Genomic DNA, 19,931 nt, shown 5'->3' on the forward strand with positions numbered 1-19,931 from the left:
CAATCAGAGTACCGAAGAAAAGAGGAGGACAGTAGGAAAAGTGAAGGAGCACAAGACTGATATCAGCGTAAAAAAGAGAACGGATTGGACTCTAAAAGCCCAGTAAACAAGCATTTGCAATGCGATAGGTCTCACATTTGTGAGAGTTAGAACTATTGGCGTTGTGTCTTTTACCCATGTGTTTGGCTTTGGAGTGGATGTATGTAGTGTGGAGGTGAATTATGTGGGTTGAATTTGTATTGTTAGTTGTGGAATTGTGTGTGGTGGAATTGTGCGTAGTGGAGTGGATTTGTGTAGCAAAATTATGCGCTAATGTGCATTCGAATTATGTGGATAGTTATTGTATGGTATTGCATGTACTGGAATTATGTGGAGTAGGACTGTGTCAAGAGGTGTAATTATGTGGAATGGAATTTTGTGGTGTGGAGTAATATGTAGTGGAGTTTAATTATGTGGTGGGCAATTGATATTTGTGTCACAATGTGGAATTCTGTGGTATGGATTGGATGTATGTGGTGTGTTGTGTAATTGTGTTGTGTTGAATGATGTGGTTTGGTGTTGATTTATGTGGTGTGAAATGGAAATGTGTGGAGTTGAATTGCGAGGCATGAAACTTTGCGGTGTAAGGTGGAATTATGCTGATTGGAATTATGTGGCATGGTCTGCAGAATCTATGTGGATTGTTGCTATGTGACAGGGGTTTTATGCATGGTGTAATTATGAGGTATTGAGTAGAATGCAATTATGTGGAGTTGAATCATGTTGCTTTTTGGTGGTATGGTGTTGTGTTATTTCATGTGATAGTCTCCTTAGGTTTGATGATGTCACACTATGTTATTGAAGGCAGTTTTTTTTGGTTCAGAAAAACGAAATCGTATATACCTCTGCATTTCCTTTCAATTTATCACCTACCGCCCTAAAATAAGCACCTTCAGCCACTGATTTTGCCAGGAATTTAAAGGATAAACTTGGTGGGAGGGGTTAAATGGACCGTTGGCTAATAGCTAGGATGCCACCATACATCGTCATTAGCAGTGACCTTCAAATTTACTATATTTTCATAGATATGAAATAAAAATCAGTGCAATATGTTTAGCAACATCTGCCATATCTGAAAGTAGTACATCCTTTAAAAAAATGCCTTCAACCAAACCGGTTACCTCAAATTCCAGTATAGATGCCACATACACAACACACTGCTGTAATGTGCATTAGTAACTGCTTCTTCTCCACACATACCAACTTTCTAAAAATCAATTATTAGGATGAACATGCAGTACAGAATCGACATTTCCGACATCACAGTTAAGTCAGAAACAGCTTCCGTGAAAAATAATGTTTTTGGAACAGACACCCCCCCACTGCCTTACATTAACAAAGGTTCCTTAATTTTCATCTTCTGCAGTGGGATCCAAGGAGATGCAACAGTTCAAGATGTTTCCAGGGAGTACACCTAATAATGTTAGAATGCATGACAAAATGAAAATCCATACAGACAGCAAGCCTCGCTTTCCAGATCACCAAGGTGTAGTGGCAATCCACCTTTACTATGCATAACGAACGCCGAGTTTGATGGGCACAAAAACACAGGTTTTCAGATACCCGCATCATCGTTTACCCAAAATGGGTGAATGCTGCTCGTCGATTTCACTGCAATCATAACTGCAAATAAACAGAATACAAAGGGCTCGGCTGAAAAATGCCACACCCCTTGGATATATGTGCGCCCTTACTTCCCCCAGGCACAATTACCCAAAATACAGGTAGCAAGCTGCAGACACGGTCTGCAGAGCCCCCTAACACAAAGCGTGGGGCGATCAAGAAACACGATGCACTGCTGGCCTGTAAACCTCATATGGCGAACCAGCCAGCCCGCTGCCAAGTAAAACAAAAACACTCACTTCCACCAGCCACAGTGAAAAATGCAATGGTGTGCTTCCTCCCTCCATGCCCAGACTTAGTGAGTAAACCTGAATCAAGAGGTAAACTGGGTAACATGATTCAGACTAACATAGTAGCCACCTTTACAAATAAACACGGGGGTGGAGGGAGTGACATTATAGACTTGCGTGTAAAGAGCTGACAATTGACACTGTGGCAAGATGAGAGCAAGATTTACAGCTTTACAACAGAGCTCTGTAAATCACGAGCACTGGTCTCAGGTGCTCAAGCTTAAAGAAAGAAGTAGTGTTCACAAACTCTGAGTAACAACACATGTAACGGGGCAGTGCTTGAAAATGGGGGGAGCTTTTAAAACCCATATGCTGCATACAGCATGCCTTGTAGCAGCAGCGCAAGCGCTGCCTAGGCGAGACCTAAAATGAAGAAAGTGGCCGGACTTTCTAAAAAACATGCCACTCTAGCTACTAGTCATTCTAAGACAGGACTTGGGTGAGAGTGCTTCTAGAGAGTGCCAAAGAAGTCACAATAGTACATCAGATGCTTCAGAGTTTTCCAGCTGTGAATCCAACTGATGACTTCATACAAATCGAGACTCCAGATGAATATTTAAATCCTCCTGATAGGGTTAACAATCTAAGAATACAAATTGAAGGGGACATACCACGTATTATCAAAGCAGTCTTCTGGACTCAATTATGCAATGATTATGACATCATCCTAGCTGAAGAAGACTCACCCCCAGCTTTCATTCAGGAAGAAACTCGTGGGGAGAAAGTTATAAGGGCAGCTTTCTCTACCAAAGTACCTGAATATATCAGGGTGATTCCTGAGAGTGAATGAGCCATGAGACAAGCTCCAGCTCTACAAAGAAACCAAGCGTGGAGGGACGAATACTTGTCCACATGTTATTCTCCTACATAGTGAACCACAATTCACAATACCCTTTTTAAAACCTGAAGCAAAACATGGTATCAAAGCAATATTACACCAACTGTAGTATCAAGCCATATGTGTGCCTTGCCATTCACTTATGAACACACTCTAAACCAGAACCATCCTATAAAATAGTCATACTATAGAAATCTGAATTCGCACACCCAAACATATGTAGTGCAAAATGCACATAGTTCAGGTTTAATGCTGAACCTGGTACGGAAAAAACATAAAACTACACTGGATATGAGTGAGTAACCAATTTCAGTTTTGAGGGAGTGCAGTTTCCATTCCGACGTTTGTCTATGAGCTATAAGAATAGCCCTGCCTTGTTTTCAGCACGAATTATGGAGCTCTTACACCAGATCCTGAGGTATTGTCTTATGCTCTTCAAGCAGACATGCTTGAGACTAAATATTTACAAACTAAGGACAATAAAATCAACCTGATTATCAGAGCTATACTCAGTCACTAAGGTTACACCTACGTAACCTATAATGAAAGACAGACCATCCCCGTTGCCTAGAAGTCTTACTTGTATTTCCTGGCTGACGCCCGATTTGCTTCCATTGAAAAAATCCGGATGGCTGTACAAACAGCTATTCTGAAGGATTGCCGTTTTGGTGCAGGGAAAACATATCATTATTGTTTTTCCCGTACCAGCGATAGAAGCGGCCATGAAGGCAAGTATTGCTATTGCTCATGCCCTACAGCCAAGATGGGTGCAGTGGGCCACTTCTTTGAGTGCAGTAGATGTACATTTTCAGTATGAATCCTCTCTTCGTACACAACATTTTCTCGAATATGAATAGGATACTGCTCCGACTCCAGAGGCTTTGTCTGTTGAGTCTTACCAGAGCATCTTAAACACAGATGGCTCTACCCAACCCTCTGTAGGAACCAAATACAAGTACACCATAGCCTGCGATGCAGTGCAAGGTGTAGTGAAGGATTGTGAGCTCCTTCCACAACGCACCCACACCAAACTCTTAGTTGACAGTACTGCATAACATGCAGAGTTGCATGCCCTGCTATTTGCATTACAAAAGACTGACTCATCAGCTCCCACACCTATTGTGTCCGACACAGCTTTCTGTATGCAAGGTTACAATGCCGATTTGCAACATTGGCGGCTGAATGGACTCAAGGATTCAAATGGAAAGCCTATCAAAAATATTCTGCTTTGGGGAAAGATAGCAGTCTTATGAAACAAGATTTCATTGGTCCATGTGAGGCACACTTTAGGTAATCAGCGTAGTGGTATTCACACTAAAGGGAACTTGGCAGCTGACGAAGTGGCAAAAACTGCAATTTAGACTGTCCGAGTAGATGTCCTTACCAAATCTCTAATGAAGATCAACACAGATATTTAAACATCCATATATGCAACTAAGCAAGTTGGGAAACCTCCTGCAGGTTTACCTCCAAAATACTTCCAGACCCTAAATTTCGATTAACATTCTGGTAGTCTGTCTCCCAGGATAATACCTAATAATCTGTCCAGATTAGAATTGATCAAAGCAGCACAACTTGTAGAGTTCTGCCAAAGTCATAACTTACGCAACAAAAGAAGATCCAGCTGCCTCCTCTCATTGAGCAACCTTGTCAGGGTTTCGCTAATGAGAGAAGTACCTTCCCTAACTCGTTACAGAGTGGGGTCAATTAGACTTACTGATTCCACCGAAGACTGTGCCGAGTTAGGGATGGGTGCTGTGATGCGTCACTGAAAGGCAGTCATCCCTCCCGAGCACTTTTACACTTAATCCTGAAGTGCACAGTGATAACTGTTTGTGGCGCTCCCCCTTGTCATGAGAGAGAGGAACCCTGCAGAATGTTACCGGGCAAATGACATCATTGCCATCAGCACTAGGATCTTCAGTTCAGAAAACCTGGCTTAGGTTGCTAGACCATTATATGTCTGTCAGGCAGATCTTTTCCCCAACCTGACAGACATGTATTGTGCTTTGAAAAAGGGGGTGAGGCTGAGCCCCAGGGCCCGTAATGACAGGCCACCTCTCTTACTATGGACCCAGCCCATTTTCACTGCAAAGAAAATGGTACATGGAATTTGCGATTAAGTAAACTGCATTTTCTAAAGTTAATCATGTTGTATGTGCTATGTTAAGAATGACCTTTGCATGCAGTCATAAATGAGTGAATGCACGTTTATTAGTACAATTGTTCCAAATAACATGCTACCCTGGAACACATTTATTTTCATTGGCTCTGCATACATATGTATGCCAAGTAATTCCTTTGTAGGAACACAGAGTTGGCATTAGTTTTATTTAACAAAGTAAGTTACCTGTACTATCACATGCATAAGGAAACGTGCAAAAAAAAAACAACTAAGAAGCTGAAATTTACCTGGTTTCTTTGGAGGGGCTTTAGTGGCTGGTTTAGTGTCAAAGTAGTCAGACAAGTCAAAACCACCTGTTAAACAAAGGTACATCACAGCTCATCAAATACAAAACAAAGGCCCGCACACCCAACTCCAGTCTACACTGGATCTAGGTTATCCATCTACAATAGTATTTTAACCAAAAACTATGAGAGACGCATTACCATCCGTTTCCTTGACTAGCAACATTTACCAATCAGTAAAATCGAACTTAAGACACTAAACAAATGTGAGGTCAGGATTCAAAATGTTCACCATGGCAGTCGTCTGTCACGGTTAAAGAAGAACAAGTCAGGTAACAAATTTTATAGCAAAGCAAAATGAAGAAAAAGATCCCCCTTATTATACTTCAGTGAAAGACTTTCTAATTCATGTTACCATTCTAAACAATCACGCAGTCCAATTCATTTTTAAATATTTGGGGCGGGGGTGTGAAGGTTCTATGTGGGTAACGGTTTGTGATTTTCACGCAAATATCTGCGTAACTTCTTTTTCATTCAATGGAGTCACTTCCTGTCTCCCCGCTCGGATCATAGGCCGTTGATTGGGCGGGATTTGCATATGCAGTCACGTCAGATATTTTCTCACAGCGTAGCACTGACTGTTTAAGGGGAGGGCTCAGGTCAGAGCTCAACTTACTGTACACATTATGAGCGTTCCACTGGAGTGCAACCTAACATTTCTGAGTGACTAGTGAGTACTGTAAGCTTGTGTACTGCGACGCTGTGTAAGAAGACTGTAGGAGCTCTTGCTGCTTACAACAACTCTATGGCTGGGTGTCAAAGAATGCAAATAAGATATCCATCTAAGGAACTCACTATTCATCGATTACGAATTAAAACCAGAAAAATAAGAATGTAAAATGAAGGAGACAATGCAACTTTTATTAAAATAACGGAGCTGAATGTACTCAAATAAATAGCAGTATATTCAAAATCCTAATACCATAGGCAAGTCAGTGAAGATAAGCAATAAATAGATCCGCCTAATCACAAACAAAGCAAGCATAATCAGGGAGCATAATTAACTATCTAACGTTCTTATAGCTTAGGAAAACAATTTAATGATAAAAGCAATACTCAAAAGCTATTAGATGTTTAAAAAAATGTAATTAAAAAAGCAATAACAAGCAAGCCTATTATAAGTATCAGTGTCCAAAAAGATAATACAATTCCCTGAATACTCACTGGTTATGACTCATTCAGTGTAATTTAACACTGGAAACTCATGTTAAAATATATGAAAAATTGTTTTTCTAATAAGAAGACAATACAGTAACAGTTATATGGGAAACATCCTTTACAACGCAACTTTTACCACGCAGTGCCTTTACGACGCAACTTTTAAAACGCAAACCATTACAACGCATAATGCTGGGGGGCGCTCTAGGATAGGGAATAGGTTTAATGTACTATCCAACACCTTCCCTACTATCCACGGGGACTGGAGTTGGAATAGTAAATTAAACAATTCACTATCCAGCGCCCACTATGCGTTGTAAAGGCATGCGTTGTAAAAACCGCGTTGTAAAGGCATGCGATGTAAAAGCATGCGTTGTAATGTCATACATCCCAGTTATATAGATCTGAAAATCTTCTATGGGGGTCAGGTCGACAAGGCTCCAACGCCCAGATTCAACATTGTCCCGATTTGCAAGTCCTTAATAGCGATTATTAAGGAATCGCTATTAAGGACTCGCAAAACAGGATTCATGTAGAAATCGCAATATTATTTGCGATTTCTACAGCTTCCTTATTTGCGATTAGCAAATTGCTAATCGCAAATAAGGAATGGAGTCATTCCTTATTTGCGATTAGCAATTTGCAAATCGCAAATAAGGATGCGATTTCAAGGGTGCCAGGGGTGTCCAAAGGACACCCTGTAGCACCCCTGAAATGTAAATGTAGACTGATGTTGCGCACACACATGTCCAAAGGACATGTGTGTGTGTAACATCCAACTTAGAAAAATGCACTAAAGTGCATTTTTCTTAGTTTTCGCTATTTACCACGAAGTCAGACTTCGCGGTAAATAGCGTCCAAAAATAGCGAATTCGCAATTTAAAAATGGTTAATGAATTGCATTTAAGGAATCTCAAATAGAGATTCCTTAAATGCAATTCCTCGCAATTTAGCGATTTCGCAATTAGCGATTTTTGCATTTGGGTTGATGAATCCCAAATGCAAAAATTGCGCTCGCAAAGGGCCAGATTCTCAGAATCTGGCCCTTTGCGAGCCCATTTTTCAATGATGAATCTGGCTGCAAGAGTCCACACCTTAAGCGAGCTCAGGATCTGAACCGTGTACAGCCTCTCTCTCGCCTGACAATGGTGATCCACTTTGGATGGAGCAACAAGGAAGAGCCATGCTGTGATGAATTTTGAGTGGTACGGATGGAATTCTTTCCAGCAACGTTTGTGAGGCCAACACCTGGCCTGAGGTACTGCGAGCTGCGCAGGCCCAATGTGGTGAAGGGTAGGATGATTTCTGTAGACTCTGTGAGGCCAACACTTGGGTTGCAGTGCTGCGATCTGCATAGACCCATGGTGGTTACCCGAGAAACCTGTCCCAAAAAGCGAGGTGGTCAATTTTATGAGTATCAGGACTTTGGTTTCTGTTGGCATGTTAGGGACAACCTCAGATTGGTGCGATTTAACTGGGACTGTGGATAGCCCAGAGGAGCATGGGTGACGGCAGAGAGGAGGTGCATTGTGCGATGGGGAGGCATGAAGTTTCCCTAACGCTGACAGATCTTCTCCCAAACAATGAGGGAGTTAGGCCTGTTAACACCATCTTCGCTGAAGGGCTGTCCTGAATATTAGTGCGGTCCATGGTCTGTACCCTTGACAAGGTGGATCAGAATCACCTCTTCTGACAGCAACAACTTTGCACTGTGCAGCAGCCATGCTGGGAAAGAAGAAGGTTAAAGAAAAATGGTACTCGTCATGACTAGGACCTTCTATACAAAACAAAACATTTTGTGTTGGAATACAAGAAGTGCAATTGTTGACGAGTGACAGGACTCTTGTTCAATTTTTTTAGAGCAGTGTTTCCCAAGCTGTGGGTTGTGAGGCGATTTTTGGTAGGTCGCCAAAGTCCAAGCAGTAAATAAAGATGCCTTTAAATTCTGCATCTATCTCATCACATTTGCTGTGCTTCAAGGACAGAGGTCCAATGTCAGGCTATGGGTTCCGACAAATTATTTTTTTAACATAGGGATTGGTGTTTACAAACTCCTACCTCAGAGGTAAGTAAACTCAATTATGTGGCAATCTTGCTGGGGTACACAAGTGTGAAAGGAAAGGCTGTAGGATGTAATTTTTTCATGATACACAACACATTTGTTTTATTTATTTTTTTAATTCTTTTTATTAACAGCAAAGTTAAACATGGTATTTAGCATGGTCAAGCAAGGGTGATTCATATGTGCAGTGCAGAAGTCATAGTACATACATAGTGTCAACTTTAAAAATGCTTCCAGGGCAGATTTACACAATCGGGTCAGTTGGGGGGGGATCGCAGATGGTGCCTCTGTATTCATTCCAATTAGACCATATTTCTATCCACTTCTTTGGGCATCCCCTTGCTACCTACACCATTTTTTCTTGGAGCATGCACCAATCCATGTCAGTTTTCCATAGGCTCACTCTAGGGGGATCTGACCGCCCCCCACAGCCTAGCGATGTTTCTCTTGGCAATAGCATATCCTAACGTAACCCATATCTTCCCCCGGGGCGGCAGGTCCGTAGGCTCCCACACGTTTAATAGGCACCTCTTAGCCTCTAGTCTTAGCTCCGCTCCCCATACTTCCTGCATACAGCGGGTCACCCGGACCCAGTAGTTCCTCAGTAGAGGACATTCCCACAATACATGGAAGTAGGTTCCCCGCTCTCCGCACCCCCGCCTACAGATCCCATCCTCACTTCGGCCCATCCGTTGCAATCTGGTACAAGAGAGATATGCTCGATGTAGGATTTTAAGCTGGATGAGCCGGAGTCTGGCTGCTATGGCTACCTCCTTAGGGGAGGCAAGTGCTATTCTCCATTCCTTCTCGTCTAGCTCTAGTCCGTCAGCCTCCCATCTACCTTTAAGGGGAAGCAGCAGGTCCGGGAGTTGTTGATTATCTTTTTGTATGTGAGTGATATGGCATGTTCGGCAAGGTGACCATCTAGGAGCCTGTCCTCTAGTGTGGAGGAGTTGGGGGCTGTGTTCCCGCAGGGATGTTAGCCTGGAGGGAGTGTCTGACCTGAATGTATCAAAAGTGTTCATAGGTCGCCAGTTCATAGTGTGTTGGAGCGTGGCGAAAGGGACTATCCCGTCCGGGCCCCATAAGTCCCGGATATGAGAGATGCCAATGAGGTCCCAGTTACGGAACCCCTTGGTGTTACCGAGCGTTCCAAGTCTCTCCGAGACCCACAGAGGGGTTGTCATTGTTAGGGTGTCAGACCATCCAAGCTTGCGCTGCACGATGTGCCACAATTGCACCGAGTGTTTCGTGGGTCCCGTTAGCGGGTATCTTCCCGGTCTAGAGTAAAGCGCTGCTTCGAAGTTGCCGCCTGGTAACTGCCAGCGATCCATTCCGTACCCAGGGTCGTTCCCGTCACAGTATGTGCCCTGATTGATGGCTGAGAGGTGTGCCGCCCAGTAATACTTGCGGATGTCCGGGAGAGCTATATCGCCGTCATACCATCCCAGAGTCAGTTTTTGTAGGGATATACGAGGCACACCCGACCAGATCAGTTCCCTCTGCGTCGCATCAATGGATGTAAAGTAAGAGTGCGGGACCAGGTCCGGGTAGTTTTGCAGGGCGTACAGAAATCTAGGCAAGGCCATCATCTTGAAGAGTGCCGCCCGCCCCAGGAGAGAGAGTGAGAGCTTCCGCCAAGTGGCTACGTCCCTTTTGAGTCGCTGCAGAGGGGGGAGTAGATTTCTCTCATATCGGATTGTCGCATCCTTGGAGATAAAGATTCCCAGGTAACGGAACCCCTCAGTGGCAGTCACAATCAGGCAGTTTCGGGGGGGGGGGGGTCAGGGGTGTTGCCCCTTAAAACATAGAGTACGGACTTGCCCCAATTAATGCTGTACCCCGAGTTCCTCCGAAAACTGGTGAATATGTCCATGGCCACTATGAGGGATTTTCGTGGTCTCGTTAAGTAGAGGAGGATGTCGTCTGCATACAACGATATTCTGTCCTCCCACCCTTCAGCCCATCGTATCACCCTGAGGGACAGGTCCTGTCTGATCCAAGCGGCCAGCGGCTCAAGGGAGAGGGCGAAGAGGAGAGGCGAAAGAGGGCACCCTAGTCGCGTTCCCCGTCCCAGCTCGAATACTTCAGAGACTTTGTTGTTGACTAAGACCTGGGCAAGGGGCGCTGAATAGAGGAGGCGCACCCATCCCATGAAGTTTGGGCCGAAGCCCAGTTTGCGGAGGACCGCCATCATGTAGGGCCATTCGAGTGTGTTGAACGCCATTGCCAACGCGTCACAGCGTCCAACGATACCACAATAGCGTCTTCCTGGATGGTGTGGCTTCTCCCCAGTACTCCGTGTAACCTCCGGAGGTTGAGCGCAGTGTTACGGTGAGGCATGAAGCCCGATTGGTCCGGGTGGACCAGCGTTGACAGGACCGGTTTGAGCCTGTTCGCTAGGACTTTGGCAAGGATTTTGGGCTCTGCGTTTAAAAGGGATACAGGCCTATAAGAGGCACAGGAGGCTCTTGGTTTCCCTTCCTTAGGGATAGCTACGATAGTGGCAATGCGCTGGTCGCGGGGCAAAGTACCTCGCTCCTTACCCTCGCTTTAGATGAGGGCTGAGGCCGCCTGGCGCACGTTTGTACAGTTCTATAGGCAGTCCATTTGGCCCGAGTGATTTCCCCGGTCGGAGGCCACAACAAATTTTAAATACCCGTAAATGAACTGTACACAATCAGCAGAAATCAAAAATGAAGCACTTTTTTGTAATTCTGAGGTATGATGGAAACAAAGATTTTAATAGGATCAGAACAAATTAAGACACTTTCCTTGGGGATGCACGAATGCTAATATTCACTGTAACCAACTTTCCACACATTATCATTTCTGTGCACTATGCTCTATTAGTAAAACTCTGTGTGTGTGCAAATTTAGTGGTGATTTCAATGGAAAATATGCAGTCTGTAAATGACCGCGCTACCACACAATGCTTTAGTTACATTAAAAAATACCCTGCCTCATGTCCTTTAAAGCTAGGTGGGTCACGAACATTTGTCGTGTGTAAAACGAGAGTTGTGGTTCTAAAAAGTTTGGGCAGCACTGCTTTAGAGAAAAGACGGCAGACCTCCATGAAATCTCTGGTAAGATTAGGAGAGCGGTCAGTGGCACAGAGCAGGAACTGGAGGGCCTGGACAGTAGAGAGCTGACAATGAAGACAGTACAGGAGGAAGAGGAGGCGTAAGATTTTGGAGTTGTAGCAGGAACATAGCCATGAGGAGATCCTAAGAGCTTACAGAGTTTCTCCAAAAAAGGAGGCATTTGGTGGTACGTCAAGAGCCATAGTGATGGATGTGGTCCATTAGCAGAGCGCAAAGACAGGATTCTACTGGCGAGAGAGAAACTGAAAACTACGATGTTAGCGATGTCTGCTTTTCTTTACCTCCACAATGGCTTGAAAAGTCGGGCTGTTGCGTGTCAAGCAGGCTCTACTACAGAAGGGTTGTCAAGCATTGGTGGGCCACTCAGTGTTCTTCAAAGTGGTGCATGAAGGGAACCAGAGTGACTATTGGAGTTGACTTCAAAAGTTGCCGTCTTGCCAGAGTGAAGGACACATTTCCAACCCCACAGTGTCTGGGCTTGGGCATGCCTTTTCAGGGATGGGGTAGAAGAGAACTGCTCTTTTTCACCTGTAGCAGTTTGCTTCTTTTTTCACTCTGATGTTCTCCTCCCCTTCAACCACTGTGTTCAATACTTTGTCAGGCTTTTGTAGAAAAACATAACTAGATGTTATGACAGTTCTCTTTGTATCAGTATGGTTTACTTTGTTGGGGATGTTGGACTTTTATCATTTGCTGTGATGACCGTATGAAATGGTTGGCGAAATGTTTCCTGACAATAAACAGATTTAAACCCAGAAAATCTTCCAAATTAGATCAAATATTTCTATTTGACCTCAACGTTTGAGCGAAATGGTTTCTTTTTGCACTAGGTTTGCCTTTTCAAGGATCTAAGAATCACCATGCAGATTTGTGGTAGAGTACCAGTTTTTCATAATATTTTTTTTTTGCCATCATAAGCCTTCTCTATAGCCATACTTACTGCTCTTTCCTAGTAACACACAAACTACCTTGTCACTGAAAATAATTTCTTTAGGTGACAAAGTTATATCACATTTTAAGATGAGAATTATTCTAATTGTATTTTATTTCCATCACTCTGAAATTAGTGGGCAGTCGAGAAACTTATGACTAAATTCCACGTGTAGGGTTTGAAAACGCCAACATTTCCCAGATACTAGCAATCTAATTCTTAATATTTTGCATGGAGGCCAGTATACTTGCTGCAGAACATTTGACTTAAACAAAACTGTTGGCATATTGACAGGATATCTGTGTATTTAGGCTGGAAGTGCCAGATCTTTTGGGTAAAGTATTGGCCTGAGCCAGTTCCCGCCCCAAATTATGTATGCATACAAATATAAAAGACGTGTTTAACCTGGTTATGTTCAAATACGTTACGGTTTTAGTTATGGCACAAGTGCGATGCTACTTGATGCGACAAACAAACACATCCAGGGGTGTAACAAACGCCCCGCAGGCCCCGCGGTGCGGGGGCCCCACTCCCCTCAGTAAATGATGGGGGCCCGGGCCCCCCTCAGCTCTTCTGAGAGCTCTGAGAGAGGCTTGCTTTGCGCTGAAGCAAGCCTCTCTCCTCTGCGTCTGAAGCAGGTGCAGGTTGCAGCCTGCTCGGAGCCCCTCGCCCCCTCCCGCTGACTGAAGGGAAACAATGTTTCAAGTGACATTGTTTCTCTTCAGTTAGAGCACAAGGCCCGGAAAGAGGATGGGGGTGGGGGCCCATTTGAAGCAGGTGAAATCTGCTCTATGAGGGTTCAGTCGTCGATCAGGGGGGCCTCAGTCTCAGTTAAGATGTGGAATCCTAAAATGTGCACATGAGGCAAACCATTGCGCCTATAAAAGGGCAGTTTTTACGAGGGCGGGTAACTACATGAGGGGCCACAGTGACATGGACTGCGCAGTCAAAACGTCAACGTGCTCCGGGGGTCAAATGGACATTGAGCATATTTCAGTTAAACTTTCAGGATGGCTATCAAATATGCAAATAAACTCATTTAAAATTAATCATATGTGAATTCATTTTATATGTAGTAATTGTGGATATCCTGAAGACCTGCCTGGACTTTACTCTTCAGTGAATCCACAAGTCAAGCCTTAGTCTGGATGGACCCTGGTGAATCCAGGGGCCCCTCCTCAGAAGCGGGGGCCCTCGCAATCATCTCCCTCATAACTGCCCCAGTTGTGTCTATTACAGACTGACAACACACTGAGCTCATAGGGGCCACAAAAGTCTTTCTGAGTTCTCCAGGAGTACCACAGGATTTTACAGGCGTACTACAGGAGTAGCCCAGGAGTCCTACAAGAGTAATACAGGAGTACTACAGCAGTACTACTGGAGTACTACAGGAGAATTACCGGAGTTCCACAGGCGTACTACAGGTGTATTACCGGAGTTCTATAGGAGTACTACAGGTGTACTACCGGAGTACCACCGGAGTTCTACAGGAGTAATACAGGAGTACTACAGGAGTACTACAGCAATACTACAGGCGTACTACATGAGAACTACAGGAGTTCTACAGGCGTACGACAGGAGTACTAACGGTGTACTACCAGAGTACAACCGGAGTTCTACAGGAGTAATACAGGAGTACTACAGGAGTATCCCAGGAGTCCTATAGGAGTAATACAGGAGTCCTACAGCAATACTACAGGAGTACTATAGGAGAATTACAGGAGTTCTACAGGCGTACTACAGGAGTTCTACAGGAGTACTACAGGTGTACTATCGGAGTACCACTGGAGTTCTACAGGAATACTACAGCAATACTACAGGAGTTCTACAGGCATACTACAGGAGTAGCGCAGGAGTTCTATAGGATTACTACAGGTGTACTATCGGAGTACCACCCGAGTTCTACAGGAGTATTACAGGAGTAATACAGGAGTATTACAGGAATACTACAGGAGTACCGTAGGAGCGGGGGCATAACTATCGCCCCGGGAGCCCCCGCGGTGCGGGGCGGTCCCACTCTCTTCAGTAAATGAAGGGGGCCCCGGCCTGCTCAGCTCTTCGGTGAAGTGACTGACGCCGTGGTGAACATTGTTTGTTCGTGTCACCAGCTGTATTTAGTGAGACCGTGTGTTGCTAGCTACGTGTTTTCTGGAGCCCACCCTTATCTGAGCGGACACACTTGAGACATAAAGATATTAGTTGCAGTACCTGGGAAAAGAAAGTGGCCCCCACACCACCCTTGTGGGTGGTCCTTTGGACTAGCCGGTTCCACCGGCTTTAGGCTCGGCCAGGGCCACCGAAATTAGAGTACCCATGTCCTGATGAAGCCTACATCATCTGGCTGAAACGCGACCGTGACTGCGTCGACACCTTTTTTGAATGGAGTCCCCTGTTATTACTGATACAAAGATTTGATTTCTGTCTGTTATGCACCTATATAATTAGAGATTGGGTTGATGTTCTAACCCCTTGGTGCTTCTCTTTCGGGACTACCATTTTTTGTGCACTCCATTGCAAGTTAAGAGGAGGCATCTATGTAAATTGGTGTATATATATGTTGAATTTAGGGTACAGATAAATGATTGCTTTGTACATGTTTTGTATATTTGTATATGATGTATATGTGATAATTTGTATATAGACTGTTGTTTGTTGTTCCTCCCTAGATGTCCGCTCATATTTTTGTATATAAATTAACCGACATATGTTTTCAATGTTCTATTTTTGAATCGCAAGATAATTAGGTGTTTCTTGCTTGAAAATTAAAAAAGGATTGATCCCTTCAGTACCTTTTTTTGTTACTTCTTCATCTTTGGATGTCTCCTGCTCAGGTACGGGAGGGTTAAGTGGGCAGAACCCCTAACCATTTTTCTGATCTCAGCTCTTCGGTGAGAGCTGTGAGAGGCTTGCTTTGCTCTAAAGCAAGCCTCTCTCCCTCTCAAGCAGGTGCAGGCTGCAGCCTGCTCTGAGCCCCTCCCGCTGACTGAAGAGAAATAATGTATCAACTTACATTGTTTCTCTTCAGTCAGAGCCCGCCCAAAGGATGGGGGTGGGGGCCGAGAGACCGCATTCTCCAGGGCAAAGCTCATATGAGAAGGGATGAGGCAGCGAAATGGTGCGCCCTCAGGTAAGCACTCTTGTTAGAAGCACCATGTGGGCGTCCGCAGGGGGGTGGGGGCAAGGGGGCCCGAGAAGGGTGCAAGGCAGAGGGGAGAATGGTGCAAGGTAGAGAGGAGAAGGGTGCAAGGTAGATAGGAGATGGGTGCAAGGCAGAGGGGAGAAGGGTGCAAGGCAGAGGGGAGAATGGTGCAAGGTAGAGAGGAGAAGGGTGCAAGGTAGAGAGGAGATGGGTGCAAGGCAGAGGGGAGAAGGGTGCAAGGCAGAGGGGAGAAGGGTGCAAGGCGGATGTAAGAAGGGTGAAAGGTAGAGGAGAGATGGGTGCAAGGCAGAGGGGAGAAGGGTGCAAGGTAGAGAGAAGGGTGCAAGGCAGAGGGGAGGAGGGTGCAAGGCAGAGGGGAGAAGGGTGCAAGGCAGAGAGGAGAAGGGTGCAAGGCAGAGAGGAGAAGGGTGCAAGGCAGAGAGGAGAAGGGTGCAAGGCAGAGAGGAGAAGGGTGCAAGGCAGAGGGGAGAATGATGCAAGGTAGAAAAGGGTGCAAGGCGGAGGTGGAGAAGGGGGCAAGGGGGAGGGGGAGAAGGGTGCAAGGGGGAGGGCGAGAAGGGTACAAGGCAGACGGGAGAAGGGTGCAAGGGAGATGGTGATGAAGTTAAAAATGTGTCATCCCACCCCCCGGAAACATTTCTGCAGACACCCATGGCAACGCACACTGCTTTGTGAGAGAGAGTGGGCGAGAGTGGAGAGAGAGAGAGAGGAGTGAGAGAGAGAGTGGAAAGAGGGGGACGAGTGTAGAGTGAGAGAGGAGAGTGAGAGAGAGTGGAGCGAGACAGTGGAGAGAGAAGAGAGAGAGGGTGGAGAGAGGGTGGAGAGAGGGTGGAGAGAGGGTGGAGAGAGAGTGGAGAGAGAGTGGAGAGTGAGTGAAGGGAGACAGTGGAAAGAGTGGAGAGAGAGAGTGGAGAGAGAGAGTGGAGAGAGAGAGTGTGGAGAGAGAGTGGAGCGAGAGCAGAGAGAGAGTGTAGGGAGAGAGCAGAGAGAGTGGAGAGAGGGTAGAGAGAGAGCATGGAGAGAGAGAGTGGAGAGAGAGAGTAGAGACAGTGGGGAGAGAGAGAGAGTGGAGAGAGAGTGGAGATAGACAGTGGAGAGAGAGAGAGAGTGGAGAGAGCATGGAGAGACAGTGGAGAGAGTGAGAGTGGAGAGAGAGAGAGAGTAGAGAGAGACAGTGGAGAGAGAGTGGAGAGAGAGAGTGGAGAGAGAGAGTGGAGAGAGAGAGAGTGGAGAGAGAGTGGAGAGAGAGAGAGTGGGGAGAGAGAGAGTGGGGAGAGAGAGAGTGGGGAGAGAGAGTTGAGAGAGAGTGAAGAGAGTGGAGAGATTGGAGAAAGAGGGGAGAGAGAGTAAAGAGAGAGAGAGTGGAGAGAGAGAGTGGAGAAAGAGTGGAGAGAGAGAGTGGAAAGAGAGAGTGGAAAGAGAGAGAGTGGAGGGATAGAGGAGAGAGAGTGAAGAGAGAGTGAGGAGAGAGAGAGGGAAGGGAGAGAGAGTGGAGAGAGTGTGGAGAGAGAGAGAGAGAGAGAGAGAGAGAGTGGAGATAGAGTAGAGAGAGAGACAGTGGAGAGAGAGACAGTGGAGAAAGAAACAGTGGAGAGAGAGAGACAGTGGAGAGAGAGTGGAGAGAGAGAGACAGTGGAGATAGAGTGGACAGAGTTGAGAGAGAGAATAGAGAGAGAGAGATAGAGTAGAAAGAGAGTAGAGACTGACTGACTCAGAGACTGAATACTGACTGACCGAGAGACTGACTGAAAGAGAAACTGACTGAAAGAGAGAGAGAGAGAGAGAGAGAGAGAGACTGACTGGCTGAGAGAGAGAGACTGACAGAAAGAGAGGGATAGAGAGACTCACTGAGAGAGAGACTGACTCACTGAGAGAGAGAGAGAGAGAGAGAGAGAGAGAGAGAGAGAGACTGAGATGGAATTGGGGTCAAAGTGTGTATGAAGCTATGCAATGCCTCTTAAGATTGCTATTGTCTACTAATAAAAATGTATTATCAAAATGTGCTCTTTGTAGTTACATCTGCTTTTGAAATACTGCATTGTCGCTTTGTCTAATGTTTTAAAACGGAAACGAGAAGGAGCAGTGGATGCACTTTTGTCAAAACTGAACGATGAGTGGGCCCGATGTTGTATATCAGGACAGGAGTCTGCATCAGGAAACCCACCTAAAATTGGGCAAACTTCCCCGGCCTACTGATGGCAGGGGCCCTGTAATGAATGAACCACCACCTATGACAGCCTGCTGGCAGACTAAGCCCAGCCTTTAACTCCACCATCCAGTATTACTTATAACGGCTGGATTGGTGACAGTGGCGTAACAATCGGCCCGCATCCCCTGCAGTATGGCGGGTCGCTGGCCTGAGAGCTCTAGACTGGCACGGAGGATGGGAGGTGGCCCCTTCCATGTAGTTTGCAGGGGGGCCCCCTCAAGTTTCGTTACGCCACTGAACACATCTAAGCCAGTATGACATAAAGGAAAAGAAACCTGAAAATACAAACTTGGGTAAGAAAGGCAGAATGTCTACCGACTAAACATCCCCATATTTAGATAACCGTCCTGGCTTAGGGTGCTTTAAGGTTGTTTTACTTGAGAGAAATGCGAGTCACTCCAGAGGACCACTCTTAAATGCCTCGGTACAGATCTTTCTAATGTATCATTAGTGTGATCTAAGGCGTCATACTATGTAAAAGCTTTGACGATCAACAGATTTAAGAGAATGGTCTGAGAGACTGTTATAATGAAGAGGGAAATGGTAGAATGTTTTTTTTTCCTTTAAAGCATTTTTTCATGGGCATAATCCTTACCGGCCAAAGGATTTAGGCCATGGAATGTGTCGTTATGTAAACAAATAAAAACTGTTAAACTCAAAAATCTATAAATAAATGTGATCCAGAACGAGCACGGACCCCTGAAAAAGTGTGGTGCCTGGGGAAAAATAGCCTGTGTAGCATCACTTTTCAGACAACCTAGTCCATGTCAGAAGGATTTTCTGAGATCTCCTTCCTCAATAAATGCACTATAAGGTCTGAGACCATCATAAAGTCAATGAGTGAGAGGAGAGGTAGATGGTTTATGAATGGTTAATTCATTGTGATGTAGTGTTTTTTAAAGAGGCGAGTCTTCAACTCTCCTAAATTAGAGCAATACACGAGCGGTCCTGATGGACACAGAGATGTTGTTCCAGAGCCTAGGTGCATAGATGGAAAAGCCCTGCTACCGAGTTTTTTCTCTTTAACATTTCTTAGTCTGCAGTCTGATGGTGACCTGGTTACGGGTGTGCCATGAACCAGTCGCGATGGTGAGCAGTGTCTGCAAGATAAGATTTAGGGGGTGCTGGTCGTGATGGCTTTGTAAAGAACGCCACCGGTTTTGAACATGGTGCAGGTCGGCAAGGCGAGCCAAATATGCTCTTCTGTTACAATGACAAGCTTTGGGGATATGTGTGAAGAAGATCAAGCGCATGCACAGTGGCGGCATAGAATTTAAATTGCATGCAAGCGCAGGAACTATTCGACAGTTCTTCACTCTGAACAATGCCCTAGTACAAAGAAGCGTATTCTTCGGCTCAGCGTGTTCTCTAGCGGCAAATGTAATGTCTGACTCCACTTAAAACAGCCGAATAGCTTGGAAGAGCGGGCATTCAGTAACTGCCTGTTCTGCCATCATCTTTTTCAGTCTTTTACAAATGCTTCTCCCTTCATTGAAATGAAGCCATTTTCTGCTTCAAGCAAACATTTCAGCACATTATTGAGATTTTTTGTGCCAACAATAAGCAGTTACCTACCCAAGGGAACTATTTAAATCTACACTCAGCTGCTATGGGTTTGGGTAATATCTCTGCCAGAGCAGGTGCTGCACGCCTTTGTATTATGAAACAGAGCAAACTGTGACTGAGAAATCAATTATACTTTGCTCTGTCCAGCTTAGAGATGGCAATAAGGTTCAATAGCATTTCACCTAATGTCTCCTACAGGATAATCTGCAACCTCATTTAAATCAAAATTCAAAAAATGATACCAACTAAAACAGGGGGTCAAAGAGCATTTCACCTAATTAAATCTATAAAAGATGAATCCATCTAATTTAATGCTTTGGAAATCACATAAATGAAATCTTCATTTCTAAAAGTAGTTTACTATCAAACAATGAAAACGTATACCTGGGTCACTTACATTTCCCATCTTCCTCCCTTAGCTCATTGCCCTGCCCCCAAAAGATAAAAACACTTTTTACACAATTCTCCAGCAAATTGAAAAT

The 19,931-nt window shown here is 45.1% G+C and overlaps 1 protein-coding gene across 3 annotated transcripts in view; it reads right to left on the bottom strand.

Moving 5' to 3' along the window:
- CD99L2 (CD99 molecule like 2) overlaps positions 1-19,931 on the bottom strand; it is a 497,554-nt gene that overhangs the window by 224,482 nt on the left and 253,141 nt on the right. For 2 of the 3 annotated variants that reach the window (XM_078688658.1, XM_078688657.1), the window contains exon 4: positions 5,203-5,268. The exons of the other annotated variant lie outside the window; for it this stretch is intronic. In XM_078688658.1, the coding sequence (XP_078544784.1) occupies positions 5,203-5,268 (66 nt within the window). The remainder of the gene's footprint in view (positions 1-5,202; positions 5,269-19,931) is intronic. 3 annotated transcript variants of the gene reach the window in all.

Source organism: Lissotriton helveticus, chromosome 4_1 (genome assembly GCF_964261635.1).
Source record: "Lissotriton helveticus chromosome 4_1, aLisHel1.1, whole genome shotgun sequence".
NCBI classification, from domain to species: domain Eukaryota; kingdom Metazoa; phylum Chordata; class Amphibia; order Caudata; family Salamandridae; genus Lissotriton; species Lissotriton helveticus.